General features: G+C 37.5%; 2 protein-coding genes across 2 annotated transcripts in view; both read left to right on the forward strand.

Moving 5' to 3' along the window:
* tcf25 (transcription factor 25 (basic helix-loop-helix)) overlaps positions 1–11,199 on the forward strand; it is a 15,765-nt gene extending 4,566 nt beyond the window's left edge. The window contains exons 7-18 of the mRNA XM_035652022.1: positions 989–1,119; positions 1,376–1,475; positions 2,928–3,021; positions 3,496–3,588; positions 5,042–5,147; positions 5,542–5,701; positions 5,845–5,932; positions 6,119–6,277; positions 6,363–6,453; positions 7,228–7,307; positions 7,410–7,485; positions 10,554–11,199. Of these exons, the coding sequence (XP_035507915.1) occupies positions 989–1,119; positions 1,376–1,475; positions 2,928–3,021; positions 3,496–3,588; positions 5,042–5,147; positions 5,542–5,701; positions 5,845–5,932; positions 6,119–6,277; positions 6,363–6,453; positions 7,228–7,307; positions 7,410–7,485; positions 10,554–10,721 (1,346 nt within the window). The 3' untranslated portion in view covers positions 10,722–11,199. The remainder of the gene's footprint in view (positions 1–988; positions 1,120–1,375; positions 1,476–2,927; positions 3,022–3,495; positions 3,589–5,041; positions 5,148–5,541; positions 5,702–5,844; positions 5,933–6,118; positions 6,278–6,362; positions 6,454–7,227; positions 7,308–7,409; positions 7,486–10,553) is intronic.
* A 3,380-nt stretch (positions 11,200–14,579) lies between these two features.
* Positions 14,580–18,378, forward strand: mc1r (melanocortin 1 receptor). Its single transcript, XM_035682093.1, has one exon. The coding sequence runs from the start codon at positions 15,250–15,252 to the stop codon at positions 16,222–16,224; it is 975 nt and encodes a 324-aa protein (XP_035537986.1). The 5' UTR covers positions 14,580–15,249; the 3' UTR covers positions 16,225–18,378.
* The last annotated feature ends 2,324 nt before the right edge of the window (positions 18,379–20,702 follow it).

Consider the following 20,702-nt stretch of genomic DNA (forward strand, 5'->3'; position numbering starts at 1 on the left):
ATATATATATATATATATGGCTAAAACGTTGCCTAAATATTTCTCAAATGACAGGCCTGTTACTTGTGTGTGTTTGCGATGCATCTTAGAGAAGGCTCTGCTGTAAAAACTCCAATGTAAATAAAGTCATTAATTAGTTAATTCATTAAGCCCATAAACGTCTGTGTGGTGTGTATGGGAAATGCAGCGCTTTCAGTGGACTTTTTGATGCTTAGTGCTCAATCGTCAAGTTGCTGGCACCAGCGTTTTGCGAGGTAGCCCATCTAAAGAGGATGTCCCCTGTCTGTGCAATCAATGCAACTCTTAATGTGTTTTGTCATCATTTTATTTGTGTCCGCTCTCTACTCGGCTGGACAAACACCCTCAGCTGAGCATGTACACACACACACACTCACATTCATGTAGAGCATGAGTAGTTAGCTGTTTGGCAGGCAGCCGGCGCTTATGGACAGCTCTGTACATACTTCAGATATTTGCTCACTTTGACTATTATTTCTTCATAATAAGGTTGAGGCCCAAACTATGCAATATGGAAGTTACCACTCATAACATCACCACTAAAATCTAGGATTTCTTGCGTTTGTTATAAATCTGTGATTAATACTGTTGTTTTTTTCTGTTGACCATGATTTTACAGTTATTTTAGCAGCAAAACAACAAACAGCAAACAAATAATCATGGTTAGCAAAAGGTTCAATAAATCATGTTTTTTATTTATTTATAATAAGTAAGCAATCATTTTATTAATTTTAAAAGTAATGTTAAAGTGCAAGTAAACAAAGATACAACTGGAATGATTAGTTTTGTGATTATATATATTCTCATCATGTCCTCTTGATTATTTAATTCTATTAGTGTTTAATATTAAATGTATTAAATTATATATATTAATATTCAATATAAATATAATGATTTAATATATCTTCACTTTGCATCAGCCTGTGGTGTCATGTGTCGTTGTTCTTAAATCTGCTTAACATCTCTACAGGAATCTCAATGACCTTACTGCAGTCAAAAGATGGCATTCAGTACTTCACCTTTGAGCACAGTCGGGACTACCAGCAAGTACAGTTCAAGTTCCTGGATGCTGTCGAGTCCATGGATCCCAACAACATTGTGGTAAAAAGAAGTTAATCTCTGCTGTGCACTTCAACTTCTCATATCAGGCGTCCTCAGTACTGATGTTTTCATGGATCCGTAAAATTACAGTGTTATCCTGAATAGGCATGAAATTACACTGTCATCAGTATAAACAATGGACAGATGCAATTAAAATATCCTTGTTCATAAACATACAAGACTGTGTACCTTTTATTACATTTTCTTCTGTTCTTCTGACTTAATGTCTTTGTCCATCTCATCTTTTTCTCCCCAGGCCCTGCTACAGCTTAACCCCTACCACATTGATTCCTTGCTGCAGCTCTCTGATGTCTGCCGCATACAGGAGGATCAGGAGATGGCCAGGGACCTCATCGGTGAGAATTAGAGGCTCCTTCCATTAATTATATAAAAGATAAAGTCTTTTTATTGTCACTTTCACAGTATATACAGCAGTTACAGCATTTTACATACATGAAAATAAAGTTGTCCTCTGCATTTAACCCATCCTATATGCATATCAATTCTAAATCAAAGACAAGACTATAAATGAGTCTAGGGCCCAGCAATGACCCAGGTGTCAAATTAATAAGCAGTGTTTTAGAGTCATATCCAGGGATCCAAAATGTTTGACCAGAATCATTTGTAAGTGCAACAGATTAATGTAACTTAAAGGAAAACCAGTATTATTTGTTGTATTGAGTGTGTAACAATTTCTTCCTATATTTTTAAGCTGTTATCAAGTATTAACCCAGAAGTTATTGGTCTGCGTTGAATGCTGAAAGAGTTTTTTCTTGCAGAGTCTGCTTACTACAGACGCTGCTTCTGTTCCCATTTTGTATTTTTAATAGACACCAGAGTTTTGTAGAAACATGAACTAACGCACTTTCTCTTCACACATTAGTCTGTTTGTCATTATAGCTAACAGGACCAGGGACATGCTGTACATTTGTCATTATTAATTTTTCTCTTAATTTCTCCCAACAAGGATGCTTTTTCGTTAAGGGCATGAAAAATCATTCCCTTTGCCCTTACAATTTAAAAAAAAGTATTTTTCTATTATGACAGTTATTCCTGTTATAAATGCATTGTTTTTATTGCACTACATGGTATCATACAAAATCAAGTACCAGACATTTCCATTTTTATCCTGTTTTTTTTCTCAGGTGCCGGTTATGTGAACTCTTTAAAGATTCTTGTGAAGCGACATTCTTACAGTTAACAGAGAAATTATCTGAAAAATAAATAAAAAAAAATATATATTTCTCACTTACAGTCTTTACTTGTTAGAACTACTCAAAATATTGATATAAGATGCAAAAGATGCTGTATTCAGATCACTGATGATTACTAATTTTTGTCAGATTATCAAGCAAAATAATTGTGGTTATTTTTGTGCTGAGTGTCAGTGTGATTTTGTAGATTTCAAATCAACAAAACAGCCATTGTTTGAAAAAAAAAAAAATCAAAGTTCATGGTCCATGAAAAGCACAATGCTAGGTTTATTATCACAGGCCCTCCCCTTGACTGGATAGCTAAAATAGTTTATGTAGAAGAAGGCCAGAGGGATCATTTAACAAAGGGCGTTTGTCTTATACCCTGGCTAATTTAATAACATCAGATGAACTTTAACATAAGGCAGAGAAATAAAGACAGTTGTTTACAGTTCGGGTGTTTTTGAAAGCCCTGCTGGTGAGGTGACCTGTGAAAAGAACACAACTGGCACAACCCTGTGTTGAGTACTGCTTTCTGTATACTGTGAGATACCCAGCTTCCTGATACTTCTGTGAAAATGTATAAATTCCCTTTTTGTTTTTTTTGTTTTTCAGAGAGGGCCTTGTACAGCTTTGAGTGCGCTTTTCACCCTTTATTCAGTCTGACCTCAGGTACCTGCAGACTTGATTATCTGAGACCAGAGAACAGGTTGGTTTTTCCCTATGTTTTTGCTTTTGTCAGACATGTTGCTTTTGTGAGGCTGGGTTCCTCACCAGATTATTATTTGTAATTTAAAGGACCAGTGTGTGGGATTAAGTGGCATTTAGTGGTGAGGTTGCTGATTGCAATGGTTTGAATACAGCTCAGCCTTCCTAACGTGTAGGAGAAACTATAGTAGCCCTATCTAGAGTCAGTTTTTGGTTTGTACATTCTGGGCTTCTGTAGAAACATGGGAGCCTCTGTGGAAATGGACCCGCTTCCTCTGTAGATACAAACAGTTCATTCTAAGATAACAAAAACACAACAGTTCCTATTTTCAGATGATTTGACACTTATGAAAACATACCAATTAATATTATATTCCATTTCTGCCAATAGATTCTCCGTAATGTTACAAACTGGACCGGTAATTTGAGTTTGCAGGATTTAACAATTAAATGATTCAATAATCTCTGTTTGCAGGGCATTTTATTTGGCTCTTTATAAACACATGATGTTCCTGGAGAAGAGAGGATGCCCACGGACGGCTTTGGAGTACTGCAAACTGATCCTGAGGTACGAGGGGAAAAGCTCAAGCAGCGGGAAAAGATAAGATAAAAGAAAAGATATATTGAGTTAAAGGAAAAATGTAAAATGAGAGAAAATTCTCAATTTCAAGGCTGCCCAATAACTTAGCTTTTACCTCAGTTAGTCATTATGGCCCCGGTCTCTTTATGACTAACTTGTCTACTTTGTTTCCAATTATCTCTGACCCTCTCTATTTCTACAAAGAGAAGGAAGGTGGCAGTTTAGACATCTCATAGGAAAGAATTGAATATGATCACATGGCTTGTCAGCTAAACAAAAAGAACTCTTATTTCCCTGAATAAAATAACGACCAACAGCAGTCATCAGACTTGGGAGATAGTCTTCAAAGAAAGTTAACTCAGCTATTTGGTTTGTGTTCTGCCAGTGGTAATCCTGTTCAGGAACAGAGGGTAGTCAAGTAACAATTTGGCTGTTGTAAGTTATGGTTATATCACCTTTTATCTGTGCAGAGTGATTATGTACACCTCAAACTTGTTTCAAGGTGAAAAACAATTGAGTATGTGTTTCAAGCAAGGTCTTCCAAATCCCCAATGTGTGCTGTTTTATTGATGATGAAGTTGATGTTTTTTTAAAGATGAATGCTTTTCTCCATTTATTAAACTTTATAACAGTGACATAGTGAAACTCCAAAACAGTCACTGTAAGTCTTTTAAACCTCACTACATAACATAAAACCTCCCGTATCATGCTGGTACAGACACTACTTTCGTAAGGCTTTATGCACACTTAGAGGGCTATTCCCACGCACTGCAGCCATCGGTCTGCCATAGCTTTAGTTTTACAGCCTATCCATATAATGGTCAGTGCTTATCTATAATTTTCATCCAACTCTGGCTTCCTGACAGCTATGTTCTGGTCCTTTTGTAAAGCAGCAGTGTGGGAATAAAAGCTGACAGCTGTCCTCCTCCAACCAGCAGTTATTAAATCACAGTTAACTTAAAATGCCAACGTGATTGATAACATAATCTTAAAATGCACTCTTTAAACCCGCATATAATATGATTAACACTGAAATCCACTGTTTCAGAGAAAAGAAACAATTGTATTTTTATTCGCCTGTTGTGTTTTTCCGAGCACTAACTAACAAAATTATTATTAATTCACTTATTTCGTTGTCAGTTGCGAAAGACACCATGGTTACTTAAAGGACCAGTGTGTAGGATTTAATGGCCTCTAACGGTGTAGTTGTAGAATGCAACTCTCTCACTTCACCCTTCCCTTTCAAACACACACACAAAAGTGGGAATATTTGAATTTAAGCTAAATCTCAGCTATAACCAGCAGTGTGTTTCATGGACAGAACAGCGGTTACCACAGGAAGATGTGTGGGATGAGACTCTTAATTGAACTTGAATTCAGATATTTGGTTGGTCTGTGTTTTGGTGCTTGTAGTAATCATTTGCTTGTGGTTTCTTATCAGTTTGGACCCAGACTCTGATCCACTTTGCATGCTCCTGCTCATTGATTTCCTGACGCTGCGTTCCAGAGAGTACCAGTCTCTCCTCCAGTTATATCAGGACTGGGAGGTAAAGTGTGCTTCCATTTGCAGACAGGGTCTAAAATCAACTTTTTGGCTCACAGCAGCTAAACTGAGAAAGTTTAGCAGTCAATTTTTTTTTTATCACCCATAAAGCTGCATCATGCAATATTTGACTAAAAACAATAATTAAAATCAGAAAGTTTTGAGCTTTATATTAGTCTCAGCCAGTGCACCTAAAAACACATCAACGTAAACCTGTGCATGCACTGTTATTCCAAATTATTTACCGGCCCACTTTATTTTAAATTTTGCTTCATTGGTTGCTTGGCTTGTGTTAATTTTGGACCCTCTGTCTGTCTGTGTGTGTTTGTTTGTGTGTGTTAGTGTTCCAGTGTTACCTTTTAACTCAGATACAGTAATGGTTTGTTTTTGCGTTTCAGGTGCACAGGAATCTGTCCCAGCTGCCAAATTTTGCATTCTCCACTGCACTTTGCCATTTCCATCTCAGTCAGCAGGAAGATATGGATCCTGAAGAAAGTAACAAAGAAAGACACAAAGCTGACCTGATGCTTCAGGACTCTCTCATCATGTTCCCTGGAGGTTAGAAATGAACCACTACCATTGTATAAATATTTAGACATGCTTGCTTCAGTCAGTATAGTAAATATCACTTGCCATTCACATCAAAGAAGTCGTAAATGTGTATTTTCACATATATGTTGCTGTAAATGTGTTTTCTGCAGTCTTGATGCCTCTATTGGATCTGTGTACTGTGCAGCCAGATTCCACAGTCACTGCACACGCCTTCTTTGGCCCAAAGAGTCAGATAGGGTAATGTATGCTCCATTTGTTGTCTTAAGTGTTGCAAATCCAGCAATTAGCTGTGATATTAATATAGCATGGTTTAATTTATACTGTATAGCCGTTTATTATAACTAATACATTATATTATTGCTTTAATTTTTTTCCTCTTTACCAACCGTAACTTTGAAATTTCATCCTGCTTTATGTCTCTAGGCAGCCCCCAGCCCTGGCTGAACTTACTTCACTGTATGTGGGGAGGACTTGCAGCCTGTGGAGGGAGGCAGCAGTAATGCTGTGGTTGGAAGAGTCTGTGAAAGAGGTGCTTCGTCGAGTTGATGCCAAAGACCCTCTGGTGGAGGACTGCCAAAATAAGTAAGATATCAATAGATACTCTGCTGCCTACATTTCTGTGCAGTTATGCTCCATATGTTAGCATTCATTCTTCACTCTGTTTTAGGAGAAAGCAGAGGTATCAGAGTGCACCAAGGAACATCCATCGCCACGTTCTCCTCTCTGAAATCAAAGAAGCCACATCAAGCCTGCCTTTGGTGAGAAACAACCACACTTTAACACAGTTCACTGTATTCACAAAGTCCTCAATCCACTCCCCGATAGACACTAAGGGTGAGAGGTGAAATCTGTAGGATCAGAATTCAAATATGCTATCCACATTTTAAGTATCTTCACAAGCAAGAAAAGAATTTATAATCACACTACAAGAAACATGTGGTCTCTCAATCCCCGAGGCCCCAGTCTGAGATGGTCTTTATCTGCATGCACCAATGCTCTCTGATTTATAACTCAGATTTCACACTACGTCTGTGGATCAAATTTGAGATGACACTGATGCCCATATTTAGTTCCCCATAGATGTAACCATATATAGCCTTTTTGTTTTTTTTGTATTTTTTATGAATTAATTTATACCATTAACACAAAGCCAACAAACAAAAATACAACAAAGCATTTGATGTATCAAACTGTTAAATCCAATATAGAAAAAGGCTGTGTTTTCTCTGATAAATTTGTTATTTTGTTATTATATTTGTCTCTGAATCATAATTATGGTCACCCAAGGCAACACACCAAAAAGAACACCAAGAAGAAGTGTAATAATATATTACCAATGTACAACCAGTGGTAACTCACAGACTTTCAGATTATCCTATAATCTGTGTTTACAAGGCCTCAAGTGCAAGTATTAGGTATGATTGTTGGGACAACAAAGCTAGAGAAACATCACCTCTGGAATGTTCATGTATCTGTGAACTGCATGCCTTAGGAAACGACTCTAATCCTGTTCATTTGTTTGACATCTTTAGGAGGTGACCAGTCAGCCTGTGATGGGCTTTGACCCTCTGCCTCCACTGGACTCAGTGATGTCGTATACCCGGCCAGAGAGGTAATAGAGGACCCACATACCTGTGCACAAACCAACAGGCTTTGTCAATTTGCATTTACACTTTAATGAGACTTCTGTGTGTGTGTTTGTGTCTGCATATAGGCAGCATGTTGGTGCATCCAATGAGAGCACGTTGTCACTGTTTTTCCGGTCGTTGCTGCCAAACTTCAACCTTCAGGTGAGTTGGAAAGGGAATAGGTCTTGAATAATGATTTGGGTTTGTTGTTGAGTTGTGAGTTAGTTTTATGGAAGGATGCACATTATGGTTGTCTTCCAGGAATTAAGAAGAACATTTTTTTTTTTTTTTTATGCTGTACATCTCGGTTATAATTTGTGAATTTGAGTCCCTCCTCAATCTAAAGAATGATCTGTAGTGATTCTGTCATCTGAGGACACATTTTGGTGCTGTAGGTGTTAAATAGTGTAAAAAAAAAACTTCCTATAAAACTAACAAAGAACCCAAAGTGTGGATGTTGGAAAATCATGTGATCAACAGCTCTGAGTCCCACATTTAAATCAAGATAATTTGTAACAAATTGTGTAAACTCACAGAGCCTGTGAATAATTCACTACGAACTGACCTAAAATCATGAATTATCTTGAAGCTCTGATCTATTTTATTGAGTTTACTTTCCAACATCATAAATAATATAAAAAAATGTTGAAATGGGAAATGGTGGCACAATGTAAATTGTGTTTAATATTGTGTTTTCTATTTAACGAGTATTAAAATAACACACAGATACACCCATTTAGTAGCCTGAACCTCCAGGGCTGGTGGAAACATCTGAACTGGTAAAAGAAAGAAAAAATCTGGGAAACCATCTCAACAAAAACCTTAACTGATGGAATATTTCCTCTAAACACCCATGGCTACCCTAAGGGGATGACAACTGAGAAATATCAAAGAAAGCATATGACCTTGTTACAGTTAACAGTTTGTCCACCATTTCCCAGTGTGTCACCGAAGAACAAAACAGTAACAACATTCATAAAGTTTGTGGCCTTGCCTTTGCAGTCTCTTTCCTAAAAGTTAAGTTTGATGCTTGTATTTATTAATTATTCATTTATATTATAATTCATTTTACATTTTTCATGCCACTCTTGAATGATTGCTGTATTTAGAGGAACAAAATATTTGGAATATGTGTTTTAGTGTAGTGTTAGTTGAACACTACTTACATTTATTTAATCATTGATCAAACATTTCATTCCTACAATAGCTGGCCCTCATTTTGCCTATATTCTATTCAAAGAAAAGTTTAGTGCAGAAGACTGGCATGAGAATCTGTGGCTTCTGATGTCTACTCTCACAGACTCTTGACTGTTTGTACAGTGCTTTGTGTTTGAGACTGCACATGTGAAAGAAAGAAGTGGATTATTTAAGCTCTTTTTCTCAAAGAAGTGGATGTTACTCTGAAGCTATCTAGCATTTTTATATATTTTAGAGCAGAAATTCACTCAATTAACCAGTTAGTTATGTTACATAAATTAAACTGCCATGCAATCCTTAGTCCATATTGTCCTCAGCAACAAAGGAGTGTTTGCTCTTTCCGCTCATTTACTTCACATTATTTGCCTACCCCTTGTTCACTCAGAATGGACTTTAGTTTGGCCGAGACCATATGGTGACAAACACATTTTGATGTAGAGCAGGACAGCGAGATGTAGAACTGTCATTTTCAGTATAATCGAACCTTGTATGTTCATTTAACATACATACATTATGGCCACACTTTATGGAACGTTTTGCAGTGTACAGGAAAAGAAGTCCCACACACTGTTAACCCCCTTGTGGCCTTTTTATGTAAACATTTCAACATATGAGCTGCTCAACTCGGTAGACAGCACTGCAGTAACACCATACATAACCATAGTTGTTGTTGGCTGACCACTGTTGTATATTAATAAGGTTTATATACTCTGTATTTCAACCTGAATGATAGTTTTTTGGGGAAATATATTTTTTTTTAATGTGTGTCAATAATGTGTGTATAATTTGGAATTTTCTGATCCCCTAGTAGTAGCAACAAAAAAAGCACTGTCCCACACAGCAATGTGCATCATATTGGTGTTTCCTATGAAAGGGGTATTAGAGAAATGGGCTGAAAGCAACAAATAGACTGAACCCATTTCCACTGGGTTTGTTTTATTTTCTACAAACAAAAACTTGCCTTTAGAATAATGTGAAAGATACCTGTAACAACATAACAGTCTGTAAATGGCTTATAATGTGTAGTGAATAATGTAAAGGCTACTTGTTGCTGGATTTGACTGTTGCTAGAACGAGTCTGGTTTATGTCCAAACAAGTTTAAACTAGCTGATTTTAAGACCGTATCTTCAACATAGAACAGTGTGTACCTAGGTGATCATAAATGTTACGTAACGTCTGTGTATGCATATTTCTCTATTTTTGTATACAGGGACTCTAATATGTGAAGTTACAGAGTTTAGTTTCTCATTGTTGGTCTTTTAGTCCACTGCCAGTGTGCACTGCAGCCACTTTAAGATACATATCAGGTACAGCCACACATTGAACATATTGTGGGTCCGCTATACATGCTAAATGTTAACAGATGGGCCCAGGGCATGTTTCCATCAGGACAGTTGTATCCATCCTGATCATGTTATCCACTTATGGAGAGGAAGAGATACAATATGGATAAAAGAAATATAGTTAAGAGGAAGTAAGATGTGCTGCTCAGTTATTCTTCTTTTCTTCTTTACAGAAATAGAGTTACATATCTGAAAACATATATAACACAACCCTAGATTACCCTGGTTGAGGGTGCATTGTGTTTTAAAAAATATAAGTACATAATTTATAATAACAATAACAGTAAACTTAAAATATACAGGACTTTCAAAACAATTTTACAAAATGCTTTACATTGTTGAACCAGGAAAATCAGACAAAATAAAATGATAGGATGAATTTGAAATAAAATAGCTTTGAAATATGTCAATGAGTCTGCAAGCCTCAGGCAGGGAGTTCCAGAGCCGATTTAGTATTAATAACTTAATAACAATAATAACTTTATAAATAAAATAACAAGACAAATCAAGCGCTTCCAGTGAGGTGAGATTGTTGAACTAGTGGTAACTATTGCAGGATTTTCTTAAAATACTCTTAACAAATTATAAAATATAAGAAATATAAGAAAAGATAAGATACACCAGCAATGGACTAACGAAGAAAGTACTTTGATTCCAGATATCTGTATACTGTCTCTTTTCTTGTTAAGGGTGGACTGAGGCAGGAGGATGACATGGAAGTGGCTCGAGCCGGTCAGGAGCTGAACCAGGAAGTGAATCGTCTAATGGTGGCGATGAGGGACATGCTGGCAAACATCAGGTTTCAAGAGCCGCCGAGAGAGGACAACCCCTACAGAGATGAGGAGGAATGGGACTGACTGAGGAGGAGGGAGACAGAGGTGGAATTTTCAAGTGTGAGGATGAAGAGGAATCAAATAGACAAATAAACGTAATAAATGTCATGACATTAAGAAAAATATTTAATTGTGTTTATAATAATTAAAAGGAGATGGAGTGGGACAACTGAATAGTATTTTTTTTAATCCCATTTTAATTTTAGTCACAAGTACTTAGGTGAAAGGAAGAGATGACTCGGAGCCTGTTCACTCCTCTACTTTAGTGACATGGATAAAGACAAATACTCTGGGTGGTTTTATTAACATGGGGAACTGGGGAAAAGTCAGATTGGTTAGTTGCAGTAACCTGCCATAAAGTTGACAGTGTTATTTAAAATAATTGCAGTTCCAACATCTCCAACACAAAATGGCCGCTACTCTTCGTTCTTTCTCCTGTGGTTTAGAGTTTTTAATGTTCACAAACACTGCTTTATGAAATAAGAATAAAGTTGAAACAGTCCTCACGTTGAGTGGATGTTCTGTATCACGGATTCAACGTTTGGCTTGGCAGCACTTTTTTTTTCTTTGCCACAGAATCAGAGTTTTTATTCTCATTGAACAGCTCCTATCGCTTACATTAAAATGCATCGTTGGAAAAGCAGTTCAACACATCAATGTCCATTTTAACTTTCAGTATCTGTAAAAACTGTAGGCTAATTAATCATGTGTAACACAGCGTGGAATATTTCATAGTTAAATTCTGAGCCAGGCAATAGTTTTAAATCTGTTTGGGGTGTATTTGCAAATGGGATATTAATTCAATTGGGTGTTGGGAATATTCAGCAAGTCATACCCCACCATTTAGATCTTTCATTTCTAGGAAATGGACTACTGAGATAAACCCACCCAACCAATTAGGAGAAATTTCGTAACATTTTTCAGAGAATCATTTCTAAAGGGACACTGTCACCATAATCATCTTGTAAAGAGTTAATCTGATGTAAACCAAAATATGTAGTAAAACACATCAATTAAAAAGTCAATATACACAAAGCTCTTCTGTGAATTACAGCTTTGTTTACCCAGCCCTCAGCCTTCTGTGCTTTCCTACCAAATCGTTTGCTAAAAAGTTCCAAAATATGGCAACTGACTCCCAAAAAAGGAGGAAATAAACACATAAAATAATATGAATGACCTTGGTACTATAAACAGTAACCACAAATTGCATTACGGTATTTCAGAAAAGTTCCTTCAAATTCATTTCTGATGGGGTCTTAGTGAGATCCTGTTAGGGCTGATTCTATTGTGACTGCATTCGTTAATTTGTTTAGTCCTGTCTCCTGCTAATTTCATTGTTTACTAAATCACAACTGTCACAGTGCTGGGAGAAAAAAAAAATAATCCTGTTAAATTGATATTTTTCCCACATTTGTCACATGGTCATTACAAAACTGCAGTCTGAGAATCTGGTCACATTTTCTTGGGCTTCTAGTTCATGTTTTTTATTCTTGTGTAAATCATTACTGCAGGGTGTCTGTTTTCCTGTTTTCTTATGCTCTCTTGCTTCCGGCCGCTGTGTTTGGAACTGTTTCTCACATCTTAATTTGAGTTGGCTTTCCAATATTTGATTATTTGTGGCTTACTGAATTTCTCCAGTAGTCTGCTGCTTTTCATCAAGATATATTCAGTGCAGTAGTATGGCAGATATTTTATATGTTTTTCCTAAATTGACTTTAATATTTCCTTTGCACTCATGACCTCACTCAATATTGCTGATTCCCACTTGGAATCTGAGGCTGTAACTGTACTTATACAATAACAATATATATCACTTGTAACCGACATCACTTATGTTTCACCATTTCCCAGTGTCTCACGCTTGTGTTGCTGTTTTTTATCAGAATTAGATGCTGTCTTGGCCGAAGCCCTTACATCGTTTTCATCTGGCAGAAGCAAGAATCTGTCTCATGATGTGCTTATTTTGTCTTCCTATCAAACCCCTTACACAAAAAGATGTCACACAAGGATACCAGTTGGAGCTCTAAAAAAAAAAAAAATCCATGAATCTCTTTTCTGTATCTTTTTACTTTTTAGCCACAATTAGCACTCCAGATTTTCATTAGAAATAGAAAATATTCAACCTAAAGGCTTTCCAGGAATTAAACTGTGGAGACACTGAACAAATCACCCTCTATACATACTGTAGCCGTCCATACACTAACTTCGTTACTCAGTGAGCCGCATGATAACACAATGTGACTGTGCTGCAAAGTCAAATGATGTCATTGTTCCCAGTTCACCTGGAGCTATGGTTGAGGCTGTTAGAACTTTTCATGTGATCCATCGGCAGTATAGAAAGGCTTTCATATCAGTGCCTCAGAAGGAGCTGTGTGAGGCTCGGAGGCCGTCTGATGTGACTACAATGTTGCCACCATTGCTGCACAATTTGTTATAACTGCATAAATAATGAAAATCACAGTAGCCGAAAATCAGTAACGATAACTCTCACTTCTCCAAAAACTACTGCAAATTTGATTTGATTTGTTTCAACCAAGCTATCTTCTGTAAAAATACACTGTGATGAAAGGATTTCAAACAAGTTCAAATGTGTGTAGGGCTGCAGCTAATGATGATTTTCAATCTGCAGATTATTTTATGGAGGCCTACGTTTTAAAAAAACAAAAAAAACAAACCTGACTGAACACCCACTAATTACATTTTTAATTATAGGCAGTTAATTGAAAAGGCCAGTTTTTAAAGATCTTTTTTTAAAGCAAATAATTGTCAGTAAATATAGGACACTAACTATAATATGTTTATAAATAATATCTGTAGATATAATAACACCTTAAACAGTCTCCAAAAGAAATCTTGCGCCTTACACTGGATGTCCTTTTTCCTCAAACCTACACTGAAACTCTTAAGTAGATTGCCATACTGTCTTGGCATTAAATCTTATTGTTACATCAGCATTCATTTCAGAAAAACATGGCTGATTATGTTAAAATAATGGGAATATTTACTTAGGATGACTTTTCAATCCATTTTAGTTTATGACTAGACACTTGAACATCTTTAAGCTGCAAAAAACATGTTTATTGAGCTGCTCAGATTCCGCTGTGATGTCTGTAGTTTGACGGTATATCTTCACACTGTATACACAAATATTATTTTATATTTACACTAACATATTCCTCTCTATGGTGAGTAAAAGACAGCTTTTGTAAGAAGCCGTATGGGTCGTTCCACATACATTTCCTCTATGGGTTAATAACGTCACACATTTTGAAAGATTTTTCATGTATGTTTGCTTTGGTTTGTTCAGCTGAGGCTTTCGCCCTTCAATCCCCCCTTAAATGTCAGCATGACTTCAGAACAACAATATTTACTGCAGAATTTAACCTGATTGAGTCCTCGCGTCTGTTTAAATCGTAACGGACAGAAGGTCAGCAAGGTCAAGAAACTGAAGGCATCAAACTCAAATCTAATTTCTTAATTAAAGGATTGCTTCATATTGATTCATGCCCATGTTCACGCTGGCCACAGAGAAATCCCCTCTTAAAGCAATTTGAGTGTAGGCGAGGGAGGACATATTCACATCCCTCGGCCTGTGCAAAAATGCATTCCCCAATTCAGCCAAAGGCACTATGCCACTTCAGCAGTCTGAGTTGGACAGATCAAGTGCATATCTTTCAAAGTGACTGTGTACAAGGTCATTAATGTCTCTAATGACCAGCTGAAGCTTCACATTAGCTTAATATTACCAATATTGTGAGCTTTGTATCAAAGTGCACTTGTAAGCCTATCCTTTTAATAGTGATTTAACTTCTAGATTGGATTCAAAAGGTAAAGTAACTGCAGATACAGATGCTTTTTAAAGCTCAGGAACAGAAACGTGTACAGAAAAAAAATAATAATAGGAAACGGTGCAGCATTTACTCGAACAAACGTGTAACAGAGGAATTACTTGGGCTGAACAACGCTGAACAAAATCATCACCGCCCTGCTTTCTTCTCCATCTTCCATAATTAGTGTCATTCCAGACAGGATCGCAGCCCAGCTGACGTTTGCGTGAGAGGAGGAGTCGCCTGAAGTCCCTCAGGATCCAGCATCACTTTGAGAAATGTTCAAGCAAGTCACAGTCTCCAACTCCCGAGGTATCCGAAGACACTTTTCTCACTATCAGCATGTTGGTCAGATCAGTCTGAACTGATAAAGGGAGCTCAGCGGACGGGCGGGTCGGGAGCACAATGAGTGTGAAGTGAACCATGAATTGTGGGCGCAATGTTTTGATGGAGAAGGACTTTTTAAGGATCTCAGTGCTGGGCGAGTTGCATCCATAGGAAAGAAGACGACTTTCGGCCGGGAGACGCACTCTTCAGACGGACAGACGCGCAAATTCTACTCCCTGCTGCGGTGCGTTCATTTAGCAGCCGATACGTTTTTATTTACTAATGGATGAAATAACTTCTCGGACAAGTCGCTTGATTTTTCTCCTCCCAATTTCCCACCAAGCTTTGTATTAAAAGCACCGCGTGTACACCAAACAGCCATCATAAAGAAGTCAGACATGGAAATGAACGAGTCCCAGCAAAAACCCTACATCCACCACGTGGATTTCGGCCCGCTAAATGACTTTATGGAGGAGAACGAAACCAACCTCACCACCGGAGAGCGGAACTCTCTGGGCTGCGTGCAGATCCGCATCCCCCAGGAGCTCTTCCTGGCGCTGGGGCTCATCAGCCTGGTGGAGAACATCCTGGTGGTTCTGGCTATCTATAAGAACCGCAACCTGCACTCTCCCATGTACTACTTCATCTGCTGTCTGGCCGTGTCCGACATGCTGGTCAGTGTCAGCAACGTGGTGGAGACCATGTTCATGCTTCTCAACGACCACGGCCTGTTGGACGTGCACCCTGGCATGCTCCGCCACCTGGACAACGTCATCGACGTGATGATCTGCAGCTCCGTGGTGTCCTCGCTCTCCTTTCTGTGCACCATCGCCGCGGACCGCTACATCACCATCTTTTACGCGCTGCGTTACCACAGCATCATGACCACGCAGCGCGCCGTCACCATCATCGTGGTGGTGTGGCTGGCCAGCATCACCTCCAGCATCCTCTTCATCGTGTACCACACCGACAACGCCGTCATCGTGTGCCTCGTGACCTTCTTCTGCACCACCCTGGTGTTTAACGCCGTGCTGTACCTGCACATGTTCCTCCTGGCGCACGTGCACTCCCGGCGCATCATGGCTTTCCACAAAAGCAGGCGCCAATCCACGAGCATGAAGGGAGCGATTACCCTCACCATCCTGCTCGGGGTCTTCATTTTATGCTGGGGGCCCTTCTTCCTCCACCTCATCCTCATCCTCACCTGCCCCACCAGCCCCTTCTGCAACTGTTTCTTCAGGAACTTTAACCTCTTCCTCATCCTCATCATCTGTAACTCTCTCATCGACCCGCTCATCTACGCGTACCGGAGCCAGGAGCTGCGTAAAACCCTGCAGGAGCTGGTCCTGTGTTCTTGGTGCTTCGGCGTGTGACAGCATGTACATTAAGGATGAAAACGAAAGCATCAGGTTATCAACAATGTCGGCTACCTCTTCTTCGCGAATCAACATTGTGTCAGAGGCTGAAGTAGCCTAAGCCGTGGCTAATGCATGCTTGAACTGGCAGATGATGCCCTTTTTATAGGCTTACAACAAAGACTGTCTCTGATCAAGATTTTTGTACATCTCATCGGCTTCGGTTTTACTTGCACAGGTTCACGCACTGCCAAACATCTGGACATGTAACAATCATTAGATTGGAACTCATGGACGAAAGAGTCAGGTGGTCACTGGACTCAACTGACAAGCATTTTATTTTTGTTAAAACAAATACAAATATTAAAAAGTCTTTCCCTCTGTAAATAAACTTGGGTTTCCTTGGGTATATAAAAGTGCCTTTGTTGGTCGAAATATGTGAACTGTGCTTTTAAAAGTTACCTTTTCAGAAATCAAGAGAAGAAACAGAACATCTGGAAAACTGTTAAATTATATCTCTATTTCATTAAATAATGTTGTTGTAATGTAGTGTGTCTGCATTTATGGCCTATATAACTTATTGGACACAGCCAATGAGACATTATTAAGACTTGGTGAATCTGCTCATTAATGACAAAATGTCTCTGCATTATGCCAGAAGCTGAATGTTTTTCTTAGGGAACTACATTTAATAGAACTCGACGAAGTTTGATAAAAACAAGCTTTAAAGACATTGTGATGTGTTATAGCCTAGAGAAGCAGCCTTATTACCACGTGAGGTCTGGTGTTTGATGTTTTTCCTGTCCGGGCCCTTTCATTCAGTTGAACGCCGTCTGTTTCCTACTGTTTCAAAAGAATTGCCTCATTTGCGCATCGCATCATCCGAAAAAGAGATGCATTAATTCTAATGAGAATAATGTTTACTTAATCTACAATTTATTATGAAATTTATTGAATTTAGCAATAAATGGGTCTGGATAAGTTGATGAAGCGTGGTATTGAAAAAGAGCAGGTAAGAGGCCAGGTGAAAGAAAAGCGTTAAAACGATCCGAAGCGTCTTAAAACGCTTGTTGCAGTCTATTTGGTGGCTTTGCGTGAGGATTACTCCCCCACATGAAATGTCCGGATGACTGAAGGAAAAAAAGGATGGGCTAAATCACATGAACGGCCTCGTTTGGTTGTAGGCCTGATGCCTAGGGCATAAGAGGGTTTATGAAAGAAAGCATATCGAAGTTAAAGCCTATTTCTGGACGTTTGTGCGGTTCTCTGAAATATACAAACGGGGGTTTGAGCCTGATTTCAGTTATGTAGGTCAAACAAGTGAGACATTGGCGCTGATGCCCTCTGGGGATGTTTTTGTAAAATGTATATTTTATTCTATTAGACCAATGTTTTTTTTTTTTTCTATGTAACTGGCGCAGAAGTGAAAGCCAGGCAAATATATGGAACCACCAAAAGACCCCTTAAGAAAATTAAGAAGCTAACATGTTTAATCTTTATTTTACTTTTAATTCTTTTGATATCCTATTATTTATTGATCCTAAGGATATGATGTAAATAGGACCTTCATTTTAAACTCTAAGTGAAAGGCAGTTATATTACTGTATTTGAGCCATAAAATGTACATTTTTTTTCTCCCAATACACAGTCCTGGGGCATAAGTGCTTTGGCACAATTGTTTCCAAACTGAGTGAAAAAGACTCACAGATCCCCTAAAAACAATTAAACTTTACTGGTTAAATGATGGAAATGTGATGTAATGTGAAATGTGCATGTTAATACTGAGAATAATGTTGTACACTGTAGTACTTGAATAATTGCCAGAGTATTTGCTGCTGAATAATATATCATTTACACAGTCCCCACTGTTATCACTGAATTCAGTCCTTGGTATTTTTCAGTGTCATTTTTCAATTGATTTAGAATGGTCACTTACTTTACTTTTTCTTTTTTTGTAGGTTTAGTAGTATTTTTGTTTCATAACTTTATGTGTAACTTCTTTTTTGTGTGGGAGTTGTTATAGAAGATTGTGAATGTACAGAATGGTTGTCTGGTATTAAAGATAATAGCACTGTGGCACTCAGTACTTGGTTGTATCCAATAAACTAAACCTGGCTCAACAATTGTAAATGCTCTGGGTATAAAAAATAACAAGTTGTACAGTTATAGAAGGAACGTGTGTATATGTAATCCTTGAAATTATTTACACGTTATTTATTAGTCTCAAAGAAAGAGGCCAAGACAAGAAGAGCTTGTGCTAAATTAATTATAGTGGCAGCATTATTCACCCCTGTGATATATTTATCTTTCCTCTTGTTATATATGCTTAGTTAGCAGGTGGTTCTAGCTATTTGGACACCAAATATCCAAACCAAGGCTTCATTCATGTGTTTCCTAACAAGATCAGAGTGTGCAAATGGCTCTGCAGTTAGCACCAATATGATTACAGGTATTAAAGTCTCTATTCATGACACCTTCACAAGTATCTCTGCAATATCTGCTGATAATCTGATAATAAGAAGATAGACGACATGTAAACTCAACTGTTCAACCTTTAACATTTAAGTGCAACATGAACACTTTATTTCTGTCATATTTTTTTTCAGCAGACAGAAGGACCATTGATATAAAACACCACAGAGACGTTTTTGAAATGCTCTGTTTTTAAACTCATGATCAAGTTCTGTAACTGTGCTGTAAATAACATCATTGAAAGGAAGGGGATTTCCAACTGGAACAAATATAAATCCTCATCCTGTCCTCAAGGAAGAAATTAAAAATCTTAATTGTTTTAAATCATTCCATAAATTACTGGGTTTATTATAGTTCGTCCACATCTGCATCATTGGGAAAATAAGTAAATAAAATGTCAATTCACAGTTGAAGAGAGAGAAAGAGCAAGAGCGAAAAAATGTGAACATGTACATTTTCAATATATTTTTAAAAAATGTTCTTAACTTCTTTTTTTTATTTTTTTTTACTTTACTTTTACTTTAAATTTGTGTACCAATGGTTTAAAACAAACATACCATTGCTTGTTTTATTACCATAATCCTATATTTGGAACTTTTTGGCATAGTGCTTGTTGTTTTATAAGATTATGAAGTAAATAAAAAATGAATAAAGAACCCTTCATAATGATATAGTGATAATTGGTTAAAATTAAAGATGCAGTCCATGTTCTTGAGATCTGTGCTGACTTTGTTTGAAGACCAAACCTGACCTCAATATTGTAAATCAATAAATTAATGATAAAATAAATTTACAAATGAATTTGAACTGAATTAATAATAAATCTAAATCCCAAGAAATAAATTGCCATCTATCCATCCATCCATCCATTATCTATAACCACTTATTCTTTGGAGGGTCTTGTGGGGAGCCAAACCCAGGCGACATTGGAATAAATTTGAAGAATTTCAAGAATAAAATTGAATGAATGAATCTATAAATGTTTAATACATCTCATTATTACATTATTTTTCTTTGAGTACAGTTTATTATTTAAATTCTTTTCACACTGATTACTTTTATTTAATTACTTCATTAAAAAAATCTTAATAAGTCAGGGTTGCTCCTCCCAACAGGGCATGCAGTAGAGCCAGTTGACTAATTGATCACATGATGCCCTGGCTTTAGAGAAACAATTAACCCCTTAAGCCAAAAACAGAAATGTCTTGTGCTCTTAAAGACTTTCCATCATTGCCAATAAAGTAAATAAAACATTAATAAGGAAGTAGACACAGACATGACATAGATATGCCACTTGACCATAATTATTCCTAATTAGTCCAAAGAATGACCAAAGTGTGACTGTATTATTTGCAGGGAGCAGCCTGTTTACTGCTAGGGTTAGGGTTATGACTTCTTTCATTTAGCTGCACAAAGCGGCTCTGTTCACAGCTAGGAAAAAACTCCACAGCTGCCGTCTAAACAACAAACACACTCAAACTATAATCATTTTAAGTCATCCATATGACCAGAAACCAAGGCTCTGACCCTCAGCGAATGACACAAATAACATATTATATGTTAAAAAGTATAGATTTTAATTGGAAACGAATACCAACGTAACCTCGGAATAATTAAAAAATCCTGAATACTGAAACAAACAAATGCTAGTCACCAAGAGTGTCAGTGATTGTTTCTGTTATGCAGATTCTGATAAGACTGCTTCCATATTAGTCTTCACTTACTGTTGCCTTTATACAAGTAACAAGTTGATTGCCTCTCCAACTGTGTACAACATGTTGTCTTAAAGGTTGTCCTTTAGCAAAGATTTCTCTTGAATTGCTTGGCTTTACATTGATCCATTGATCTTTAGTTTTCTTATTGCTCTCTCTCTTTATGCTCTGTGTAATGCTCCAAATAAGCTCCAATGCAAATCCCACATGATCACAGCCTCCAGTGTGAAAAAAGAAAAAGACTGTCAGCTGCTGACCAGAATATTTAGGCTCACAGATTTAAATGTAATATGCATGAAAATCCCAGAATCT

The sequence above is a fragment of the Morone saxatilis genome, unplaced genomic scaffold (assembly GCF_004916995.1).
Source record: "Morone saxatilis isolate NCDOM2014 unplaced genomic scaffold, NCSU_SB_2.0 Contig11, whole genome shotgun sequence".
Taxonomy (NCBI): domain Eukaryota; kingdom Metazoa; phylum Chordata; class Actinopteri; family Moronidae; genus Morone; species Morone saxatilis.